This window comes from Mesoplodon bidens, assembly GCF_964165515.1.
Source record: "Mesoplodon bidens genome assembly, chromosome: 2".
NCBI classification, from domain to species: Eukaryota; Metazoa; Chordata; class Mammalia; order Artiodactyla; family Ziphiidae; genus Mesoplodon; species Mesoplodon bidens.
The window spans coordinates 107,975,639-107,987,490 of NC_138177.1; the positions used below are offsets into that span (position 1 = coordinate 107,975,639).

The 11,852-nt window shown below is 35.0% G+C and overlaps 1 protein-coding gene across 5 annotated transcripts in view; it reads right to left on the reverse strand.

Annotated features, from left to right (window-relative positions):
• The window catches only part of PKN2 (protein kinase N2), a 162,702-nt gene that overhangs the window by 105,088 nt on the left and 45,762 nt on the right, over positions 1–11,852 (reverse strand). For all 5 annotated transcript variants that reach the window (XM_081224101.1, XM_081224100.1, XM_081224099.1 and 2 more), the window contains one exon: positions 1,271–1,425. In XM_081224101.1, coding sequence (XP_081080227.1) covers positions 1,271–1,425 — 155 coding nt within the window. The remainder of the gene's footprint in view (positions 1–1,270; positions 1,426–11,852) is intronic.

Sequence of the window (11,852 nt, forward strand, 5' to 3'; positions counted from 1 at the left end):
ATGTAAGTAATACATCAAGTAGGAATAAATACATTTCTCTAAAAATAATTTAGAAATTATTTTGAAATATGGCATATAATTGAACTAATTTTCATAAATAAGTTAAAAAATCTTATTTATAACATATACACATTTCTCTTTTCAGCATCTTCACAAATTTCATTTGAATGGGTACATAGGGTACTTGGCTCCAAGCAAAGATTCCTACTGTCCCCTCCAGTCCCCCCAATTTCAAATTCTTCCTAAACTTAAAAAACAAAAAGAAATACCTAAAACTTTTATTCTGAAATTACTTAAGAACTATCTATTAAAATATGGAAGAAACTGATTTGCAGAGACAAAAATCTTTAAGATAAATGAGTTGAAAGTAGAAGGGTGGATTTTATAATAAATCAACCTTTCTAAGACTTTTTGCAAATTATAAAACTGTAGAACATTAGATTGGAAAGAACCTTCATGTTAATCCAGTTCAGTTGTTCCTATCATTTTCTCTTCCACATTATATCTCAGAAAAAGGACACATTCCTATTAGTAACAAGTGTTCTCCGTAACACTGGTTTTTAATTAGGAGTTACATGCCCATACCAGATTCCCTGAGAATCCAAAGATCTAGACCAAACAATCATTAATGATAGAACGTCTTCTCTTTTTTTTGTCCTTTCTTAAAGATCTGTATGTAGTGATGGAAAACTCATTATAGCCAAAACTTTTTTAAATAAATTTTTTGTTTTAGAATAATTTTAGATTTACAGAAAAGTTGTAGTTTTCTGTGGAGAGTGGAGAGTTCCTGTGTACCCTTTACTCAGACAATTTTCTTTAAAAATTTTGTATTGATTGATTTTGATAGAAATAATTTTTAGAATAATATTTTAGAAATCTTTTGTTTCCAATTTGTTGTATTGTCAATACACAGATTTGGAGGCTAAAAAGATCTCAGAAATCCTAATACAGTGTTTAAACAGCAAAATCATGAAAAGCAGAAAAACGCAAAAAATGTGGTACTAAATAGATGATGAAAAGGATACTTGTTTACAGTATAAGAGCTTAAACAAGAAGAGTATCATCTTGTTCAACATAAGCTGTGAACGTTCGCATCAGATAACTCAAATTTTTTACCCCTCTGTGCATTGCCCACAAATGACTGTGAAAGTGCCAGGAGTACTGATGTTGGGTTTCAAATAAATTTTATCAGGTAGGTTAATTCACACATGTGGAATCGGTGAATAACAAGGATTGACTGTATACACACATATTTATTTACTGTACTTACCTTTGAAGATCCATTTGAATACATCTGTATCATGTTCTCTGCACCTTGTTTTACTTTAAGTTCTATATCCAATTGTTTTTGTAAGGCCATCAGTCTATTATTGCTGGTGGAACAACGAGGATCACTACTGGGAGTATCTGGAGTCCTTGGGCAATCTGTAAGTTAAATAGTATATTAAAAATTATTTACTAGGACCAATTGCTGCTTAAAATTGGAAGTTAATATTTTCAAAGAATAAAGAATTACAAGGTTTGAGACAAGCTTGAATCTCCTTATGCTTACAGAAAATACAAGAATTCAAGTCAAGAAAATATTCAAGTAGAGTTCTAGGACTATCTGCCAGGGATACTATAGAAGTGACTACACTGAGTCTGAAGCTGAGTTAGATCATTGCCCAAAGTTCTTCTAACACAATTACTTTAAAATTAAATCAAATCAATTTGACTAGTGTATTTAAGAATTAAACTAAATTCCCTACTTATTACCTGATTGGTTAGAGAACAAAGCATACTCAAAATTATACAAATTCTACTAAAATAATTACCTATACATAGGACTAAGGGTACTTCAAATATAATGCTAGCATTAATTAAAATAATCTAAGTGTATGCATAAAAGCCTTCACATTTTGCTTTCTACTATGATGGTAGGGCGTGTAGGAAGACCAAAAATTCAAGTCCATTACTTTTCATAAAGCATACCGTGGTGCTTCTATTTTGAAACAAAAACAAAAACTTCAAATAGAACACTCTAATTATTCTCAGTAATCCATTATTGTTGAAACACATCTAATAGTTCTACCACATATCTAAATTTCTTCATATTGAAGTTATTTTGTGTTTTATCCACACCAGGTCTCTAGATTAAAAAAAAAAAAAAAAAGCTAGAAGACTAGGGTAATAGACCTGGTTTAGTTATAAGTAGCTTGGTAATCACCAGAAAACTGCTTAAACTGCAAGTCATTTAACCTTTATGCTTCAGGGCTCCCTTCTCTCTCTAATAAAAGATGGTGTGACTATCCAATTTTAATAAATATGTTTCATATTTGGTTTTATACTTCTTTAAAAAAAGAGTCACTAGCTCAAAAACATTTAAAAATAAGTTGTTAACTAACTTACAAAAATACAGATGTTATGTTAGATACTGATATAAAATAATATTATTTTATCATTTACGTACTACTTTACAAGGTCTAAGTCCTGATTTAAGGGCTTTATTGACTCATTAATCCTCATAACAGCCCTGAAATAAGTATTACACCTATTATTACTGAAAAGAAGACTAGAGCACAGGGAAGTTAAGAAACTTGCCCAAAGTCATACAGGTAGTAAGTCAGTTCTGTTCCATAGTCTAGCTTAATAATTGCTGTGCTATGCTGCCTCTTTGCCATTTAAAAGCCTTGCAAACAGCTATACTAACCGCTGTATGTGTGTATACTTACATATATAACAGTATAATTATACACACACACAAATGTGTATGTATGCATATTAATCCTTAAAATAACATTTTGAGACAGATATTATCCATACTTTACATATCAGGAAATAGGTAAAGTTACAGTTATTAACTAGGATTCAAATTCAAGAAAGGTTTCTATTGCTACTGAATTCCCAAATTACAAATGAGCTGCTCCAAAAGTTGATTTTTGTAAGTTGACATATGCTTAAAGAAAACTACTATAAAAGGTAGACAAGCTTTCAGATCAGGCGCACAAAAGAACTACATAACATATTGCTATGGTTGGAATGTTTGTGTAACCCCAAAATTCATACATTGAAGCTCTTACGTGAGGGTACTTGGAGGTGAGGCCTTTGGGAGGTAATTAGGTCCTAAGGGTAGTCTCCCTGTTATGCAAGGATATGGTGAGAAGACGCTGTCTACACACCAGGAAGAGGGCCATCACCATAATTCTGACCATGTTGGCACCTTAATCTCAGAGTTCTCAGCCTCCAGAACTATGAGAAATAAATTTCTGTTGTTTACGCCATCTAGTCTATGGTATTTTGTTAAAGCAGCCTAAACTAAGACATAAATAAATTCTCTCTCTCTCTCTCTCTCTCTCTCTCCTGGCTGTGCCTAGCTCTGAATCCCAGTTTGGGCACTGAGATTTAGTACAAACCATGTGATATGGGATAAATTACTTAACACCTCTGTGCCTCATTTTCCTCATCTGTTAAATAGTGAAAATAACATCTACCTCACAGGATTATTGTGACTAAATAAGTTATGTGTAAAGAGGTTAGAAAAGGCCATGGTGCATAGTAAATATCCAGTAAACAGTAACTAGTACTAGTCAGTGTACAAGTGTTAAGTATATCTCTGTTGAGTCCATAAATGAAGTGTACATTTATTGCAATGACTGAAAAGTGCATTCAGATCTGTGAACAGTTAGGTTTTCTCCCCGACTTCCTGTTTTTTTTTTTAAACATAAATGATACAAGACTCTTGGAAGAAACTGAAATTATACAAAATTTGGTACATAGTTAATTTACAGCAAGCACATTTTTAAAAAGAACTGGAATGCATTCAGAGTAGAAGGACCTCAGCTGAGAAAAGTATGGAAATTTGTTGTCTGTAAAATACTTGATGGTGTTTAGCCTAGGGTAAAAGAAATGATTCTTGCCTAAATATTTAAACAATTGTCTATAAAAGAAGCTGTCCTCTTACTATCTCCTCACAGGGCAGAGAATTAGAACCAAAGGGTAAATGTAGTGAGTGCAAAAATTTTATCCCAGGATAAAGAGAAATTCCTTATAAAATTAAATGGTTTGCCTTAAAAAAATGTAATAAAATCCCTTGTCTCCGGAAGCATTTATATAGAAGCTAGATTACAAACCATTAAAGATACTATATAAGAAATTCTTGCACATTAAAGAAGGTTGTCCAAGATATTGAAACACCCACTGATTCTATGTCTGTGAACTCGTAATAATATTATAATATCTAACACTGTTTTCATGGAAAAGTATACTTTCAGTTTTAATAAGAATTTTAAGAACATAAGAAATAACACAACAGTTAAGAGTCTGGGCTCTTGAGGTCAGAATGTCTGGGTTAGAATCCTGTGATTGTTACTTATTGGTGTGATCTTGATCAGATACTTAATATGTGTTAGTTATCTAACCACAAATTTGGGGTTACTGTGAAGATAAATCCTGTACAGTGCTTAGGCTAAAGTGTAGGGCTCAATAAAACTACATGTCAGGGCTCAGTTAAGCAGCTATTTCTGCCATCTAATCTTCAAAGGAACTAACAACGGTTTGTAATATAACCTTATTTTAGAAATAAAAAAGCAAACTCAGAGAGGTTAAGTAATTTGCAACAGTCACAAAAGTATATGCCAAGCCAGAAATTTAACTTTAGAAATGTCGTTTTATAAAGACCACTTTTTACTCATTTAGAAATTAGAGAAACACTTTGCTGTCTTCCTTAGATTTCACCTATTTTCCCTTTCAAACTATTTTTCTTCCTTCCAGTTTTTTCTATTAAAATTTTTAATACAATTTTTAAAGGTTACTTTCCATTTACAGTTATTACAAAATACTGGCTATTACTGGTGTTGTACAATACATCCTTGAGTCTTACACCAACAGTTTGTACCCTCCACTCCCCCACACCTATATTGTCTCTCCCACCTTCCCTCTCCTCACTGGTAACCACTAGTTTATTCTCTATATCAGTGAGTCTGCTTCTTTTATGTTATATTCACTTGTCATATTTTTTAGAGTCCACATATAAGCAATATCATACAGTATTTATCTTTCTGACTTACTTCACTTAGCATAATGCCCTCCAAATCCATCCATGTTGCTGCAAATGGCAGAATTTTGTTGGCCATTTTTATGACTAAGTAGTATTCCATTGTATGTATATATACCACAGCTTCCTTATCCATTTATCTGTGGATAGACACTTAGGTTGTTGCCATATTTTGGCTATTGTAAACAATGCTGCTATGAACATTGGGGTGCATTCATCTTTTTGAATTGGTGTTTTTGTTTTTTTCAGATATATACCCAGGAGTGGAATTACTGGGTCATATGTATTTCTATTTTTAGTTTTTTGAGAAACCTTCGTACTGTTTGCACCAATTTACATTCCCACCAACAGTGTATAAGGCTTCCCTTTTCTCTACCTCCTTGCCAACATTTGTTTTTTGTAACTTTTTGATGATAGCCATTCTGACAGCTGTGAGGTGATACCTCTTTGTGGTTTTGGTTTGCATTTCCCTGATGATTAGCAATGTTGAGCATCTTTTCATATGCCTGTTGGCCATCTGTATTTTCTCTTTGGTAAAATGTCTATTCAGTTCTTCTGCCCATTATTTATTTATTTATTTATTTTTAATGTTGAGTTGCATGAGCTGTTTACATATGTTGGGTATTAATCCTTCACTGGTTCATATCATTCGCAAATATTTTCTCCTATTCAGTAGGTTGTCTTTTCGTTTTGTCACTGGTTTCCTTTGCTGTGCAAAAGCTTTCTGGTTAGGCTCCATTTGTTTAATTTTGCTTTTATTTCCTTTATTTTAGGAGAAAGATCCAAAAAATAACTGCTGTGATTTATGTCAGTGTTCTGCCTATGTTTTCTTGTAGGAGTTTTAAGGTTTTTGGACTTGCATTTAGGCCTTTAATCCATTTGGAGTTTATTTTTGTATATGGTGTTAGAGAACATCCTAATTTCATTCTTTTGCATGTAGCTGTCCAGTTTTCCCAGCACCACTTATTGAAGAGACTGTCTTTTCCCCATTGTATAGTCTTGCCTCCTTTGTCATAGATTAATTGACCGTAAGTGCGTGGGTTTATTTCTGGGCTTTCTATCCTGTTCCCTTGATCTACTGTCTGTTTTTGTGCCAGTACCATACTGTTTTGATTACTGTAGCTTTGTAGTATAGTCTGAAGTCAGGGAGCTTGATTCCTCCAGCTCTGTTGTTCTTTGTCAAGATTGTTTTGGCTATTCGGGATCTTTCGTGTTTCCATATAAATTCTAAAATTATTTGTTCTAGTTCTGTGAAAAATGCTATTGCTATTTCGTTTTGGTTTATTATTATCTTTTGCGGTATGCGGGCTTCTCACTGTTGTGGCCTCTCCCACTGCGGAGCACAGGCTCCGGACGTGCGGGCTCAGCGGCCATGGCTCACGGGCCCAGCCGCTCCGCGGCATGTGGGATCTTCCCAGACCAGGGCACAAACCCGTGTCCCCTGCATTGGCAGGCGGACTCTCAACCACTGCACCACCAGGGAAGCCCGCTATTGGTATTTTGATAGGGACTGTACTGAATCTGTAGATTGCCTTGGCTAACATGGTCATTTTAAGAATATTGATTCTTCCAATCCAAGAACACAGTGTATCTTTCTATCTGTTTGTATCATCTTCAATTTCATTCAACAGTCTTTAGTTTTTGGAGTACAGTTCTTTTGCCTCCTTCCGTAGGTTTATTTGTAGATATTTAGTTCTTTTTGATGCAATAGTAAACAGATTGTTTCCTTAATTCTCTTTCTGATAGTTCATTGTGAATGTATAGAAATGCAACAGATCTCTCTGTATGTTAATTTTGTATCCTGCAACTTTACCGAATTCATTGATGAGCTCTAGTAGTTTTCTGGTGGCATCTTTAGGATTTTCTATGTATAGCACCATGTCAGCTGCAAAAAGTGACAGTTTTACTTCTTCCTTTCCAGTTTGGATTCCTTTTTCTATTTTTTTCTCTGATTTCTATAAAAGTGGTAAGAATGGGCATTCCTGCCTTGTTTCTGATCTTGGAGGAAATGCTTTCAGCTTTTCACTGTTGAGCATGATGTTAGCTGTGGGACTGTCATATATGGCCTTTATTATGTTTAAGTATGTTCCCTCTATCCTCATTTTCTGGAGGTTTTTTTTATCATAATAGATGTTGAATTTTATCAAAAGCTTTTTCTGCATCTATTGAGATGATCATATGGTTTGTTTGTTTGTTTTTGCATTACACAGGCCTCTCACTGCTGCGGCCCCTCCCACTGCGGAGCACAGGCTCCGACGCACAGGCCCAGCGGCCATGGCCCATGGGTCCAGCTGCTCCACAGCACACGGGACCCTCCCAGACTGGGGCACGAACCCGGAACCCCGCATAAGCAGGCGGACCTCCAACCACTGCACCACCAGGGAAGCCCCCAATCATATGGTTTCTATTCTTCAATTTGTTAATACTGTGTATCACACTGATTGATCTGTGGATATTGAAAAACCCTTGCATCCGTGGGATAAATCCCACTTGACCATGGTGTATTATTCTTTTAATGTACTGTTAGATTTGGTTTGCTAGTATTTTGTTGAGAATTTTGGCATCTATGTTCATCAGTGATATTGGCCTGTAATTTTCTTTTTTCGTGATATCTTTGTCTTTGGAGGACATCCTAGGAAATTATAATTCCACAAAAATAACTCAAGAGATAACAATTACCTATAAAAATCAAGGTGCTACAAATTATAGAGTCAGAAGATATTTGCAATCTTTAAGTACCTGAAACGGTGGGTTGACTAACTTAATACTCCATGTGCAATCTCCTTCTCTCTTGCTTAAATTAAGAGCAGGTTAAGGGGAAAAAGATAACAAAACAAACAAACAAGATTTCTCAGACTTACTTGCATTTGGGGGATAGGGAGAAGGCAGTGAATGCATGGTGCATGTGACACAATCCCGGGACAGATATAAGTAGACATTTGTACCTTTGTGCTTCTGAGAATGTTTTTGCTTTTCTGAACAAAAGAGACTTATTAGGCTCTCATCATCCTGATGAAGTAAAGCTTGGATTTTAATAAGAGCCCAAGAAAAGGCCCAAGGACTCTTACAAAGTAGGCAGTCAGATCAGGAAAAACATGATTAAAGACAGGAACCTTAAAAGTTGTCATCCACAACAGGTGAATTATTTGTTGACTTGCTTTTGGCTTGGGGTGACTGGCGGGAAGGGGAAATGGATATTCTTTAAAAAAAAATTCTTACTGCTCTCATACAGGTTTGAAGCAGGAAATCATACTATCTATGTGCCCCCCCAAAAATTAATCATAAATTTTACTTTAATTGGCCTCAGGTTGATAATGCTTTCAGGCATCTTACAGAAACAAATGCAAATCCTCTTTGAAAGAAGGCACTTTAAATCCAGACCTAAAATAATTCCCACAGATAAAGTTCCAATGAAAATGTGCCCACAACTAGAAATCACAAAGTTCCGGCAGAAAAAAAAAAAATTCATCGTGAGTTAGAAAAAAACTACAGGAGTATCATAGTAAAGATTTCATTTGTTGTCATTACCTCACACAAAATGTGAAAAAGTATATTTTATAGGTAAAATTAAATAGAAAGGTATCAAAAGAATGACTAAAACAAGAGACTATCAAAAATTACCAAGATTAACAAAACAGAACTTGTAGTAGTAAGTGTATGTGTGTATATATATATATATATATATATATATATATATATATATATATATATAAAATACATATACAAACAAAACAGAAATTAGAAATACAATATACACGGTCAAGAGCAAACTGGACACATGGAAAGAATTAGAGAAATAGAGATAGACTTGAAGAAATTATCATGCATCTAACTGGAGTTCCAAATGAAAGAGAAGAAGGAATACAAGACATGCAACATTCAACAAGATAGGCACTAAGCACTTCCCACAATCAATGAAATACACAAATCTCAGATCCAGGAAGCCCAACATATCCCAAGCTGATCAAATGAAAAGAAATCTATACCATTCAGCAGAACACTGCAGAAAAAGAGTTTCTTAAAAACAGCTAGGGAGAAAAGGCAGAACATCTGCATAGTTTAACCATTAGATCAGTAACTGCCCCCTCAAAAACAACAGGGGAATCCAGAAGACATAAAATAATAGTTTCCAGGTACTGAGAGACAATAAACGTCAACCTAGAATGATATACCCGGGGAAATATCTTTCTAAAGTCTATACCTTTGGGAAGAAAAAGAAACAAGATGAAGGAAGGCCTGAGAAGCATGAAGAAATGTTGAGCAAAGAAAATGATAAACACGTGGGTAATTATAAACCAACAATGACTATATAAAACAATAATAGTTAATGTAACTTGTGGAAATGAAGATAAAATGATAGAACTGGAATATGAACAATGACAGCACTTAGGTCAATTGGAGTTATGTAGATTGAAATTAAAGTATTCTAAGTTTGTTATATGGTATATAAAGAAAGTATACCATTCAGTCTAGTTGACAAACAGAAACCACACTAGATATTTTGAACAAAGGGAATTTAACACAGGGAATTGGTTACATCATACATATTCAGGTATTGTGCAAAGGGCTTGAGAAAAAAATTCCTTTTCTTAAAGGGCTTAGAGTCAGGTACAACCTCTATGTAACTATATAAATGGGTATGTGTGTCTATTCATGCAACAGTGTATGTGTGTATATATGAACATTTTCAAATATACTGAAAAGATGAAAGAATGGTATAGTGAGCACCCATAAACCCACCACCTAGATTTGCCAATCTACACACACACACACACACACACACACACACACACACGTGTAGGAAGATAAAATAAGAGAGCAAACATAAATGGTACGAAGAAAGATGGGAAAATTAGATTCGGGAGCAACAATTTCACTCAGAAATTGAAGTTATTAGCAGAGGCCAGATTATATGAAAGGCATCTCTGTAATGCTATAAATTTGTACTGTATTCTGTAGGGAATGGAGAGCCACTGAAAGGTTTAAAGCAAGAAAGTAACAGGATCAATTCTGAATACTAAGTAAAAAATACTGGTAGCAGTGTTTAGGTTGGATTAGAGAAATACTTAACTTGCAGGCTTCAGCAGTAAGGATGGAGAAGAGACAGATTTGAGACCTATGTCAGAGGTAGAATCTATAGGGCCTGGTGACTTGACTTACACTGGAGAGTGAAAGTAAAAAGAAAGACAGACATCTACAGTAAAAGTCAGATTTTAGTTACAGATTATGGGGGTCATGCCATTAACAGGACAGAAGACAAAAGGGAAAGATTTAGAGGCAGTGTCTCAGGAAGGAAGAGTTCAACTTTAAACATGGTAAGAAGCAAAGCCAACAGGATAATAATACCTATACTCAGGCAATATTCATAAGGTTATAAGGCTATAAATTATGAGATGAAGCCCAGAAAATCCATTTTGGTTTGAAATACCACTTTGAAAGTCAGCAGAAAATACGTGGTTAAAATCTCCTTAGGGATGAGATTTTCCAAGGCCAGAATGATGAGTGAAAACTGAATTTGTTAGTAGTTTTCCCAACAATGTGTAGAGCAACAGATATGCTGTTTCTGGTACTTTTTGTATTTTCTCTAAATCCACAACTGAGCAGTTGGCTTCCAAAATGAGTTAAGAGTTCTAGAAAACAGGAGCAGTCCCGATCCTTAGAAGGCTCCTAAATAAGGTTTAGCCTTAAACTGGTTACTTCATTCTCATGGAGGTTAGTAACGTAATTGACCTTTAATCTTTACTTCCTAGCCCCAGGAAAGCTTCCTCAGATTTTACTTACATCCAGAGGTTTCATGTTCAGAATTAGAAAAGCTTAAATGCCTCATACTTGACCTTTCCTCAAGCTATTAAAACCCTTGTTCACAAAACACCATAGAAAGAGCATATATAGTCTCTATTCTCTTTGTTTTATGAACGAGAAAAACAAGGACTGGAGGGGTTGCAAGTGATACACAAACACATAACTATGTAATGATCCAGCTGGAATGAGACCTTGGATTATAGAAACTTTGTTCTTTAGTTTATACCTAGCTGATTCCCAACGCTCAATATTCATAAAGTGGTACCTGTACAGCCAGGATGTGTGTTTATGGAACAAGGCTATTTATTTCATTCACAAAAAAATAAGAGGAAATATAACTGAAGTAAATCTAGCCAAATCTAAATTAATAAAGGTAGTAGTATGCTGAAGCACTATCTTACTATTTAACTATCTCCACAAACGTCCATCTATAAGTCTCGTAGTTACTGTTCACTGGTCAACATTTTGGTTTTCACTTAGTACTTATATACAGATATTTTAAAAATAAGCCACTCCAGATTCTTGACATGTGTTACAATTATATTAACTGTTTATATTTCCCCCCAAATCCATCTTTCTTGTTTTTTTTTTTTTTTTTTTTTTTTGATGTACGCAGGCCTCTCACTGTTGTGGCCTCTCCCGCTGCGGAGCACAGGCTCCGGACGCACAGGCTCAGCGGCCATGGCTCACAGGCCCAGCCACTCCGCGGCATGTGGGATCTTCCCAAACCTGGGCACGAACCCGTGTCCCCTGCATCGGCATACGGACTCTCAACCACTGTGCCACCAGGGAAGCCCCATCTTTCTTGTTTAAACAGATATGCTTACCTTATAAAGTCATCTGGAAACTGCTCAGATTATAATAAATGCTCACTAATTATTAATGGATTCTTAATCAGTTATTTTGTGTACTCAGGATGACCTATGTCAGATGTCACCAACTGAACTAATTTTGCTGAAATATTTTATAATTAACACAACCTTTGGTTAAGCTTTCTTAGTATTTTACAAAAATAGCA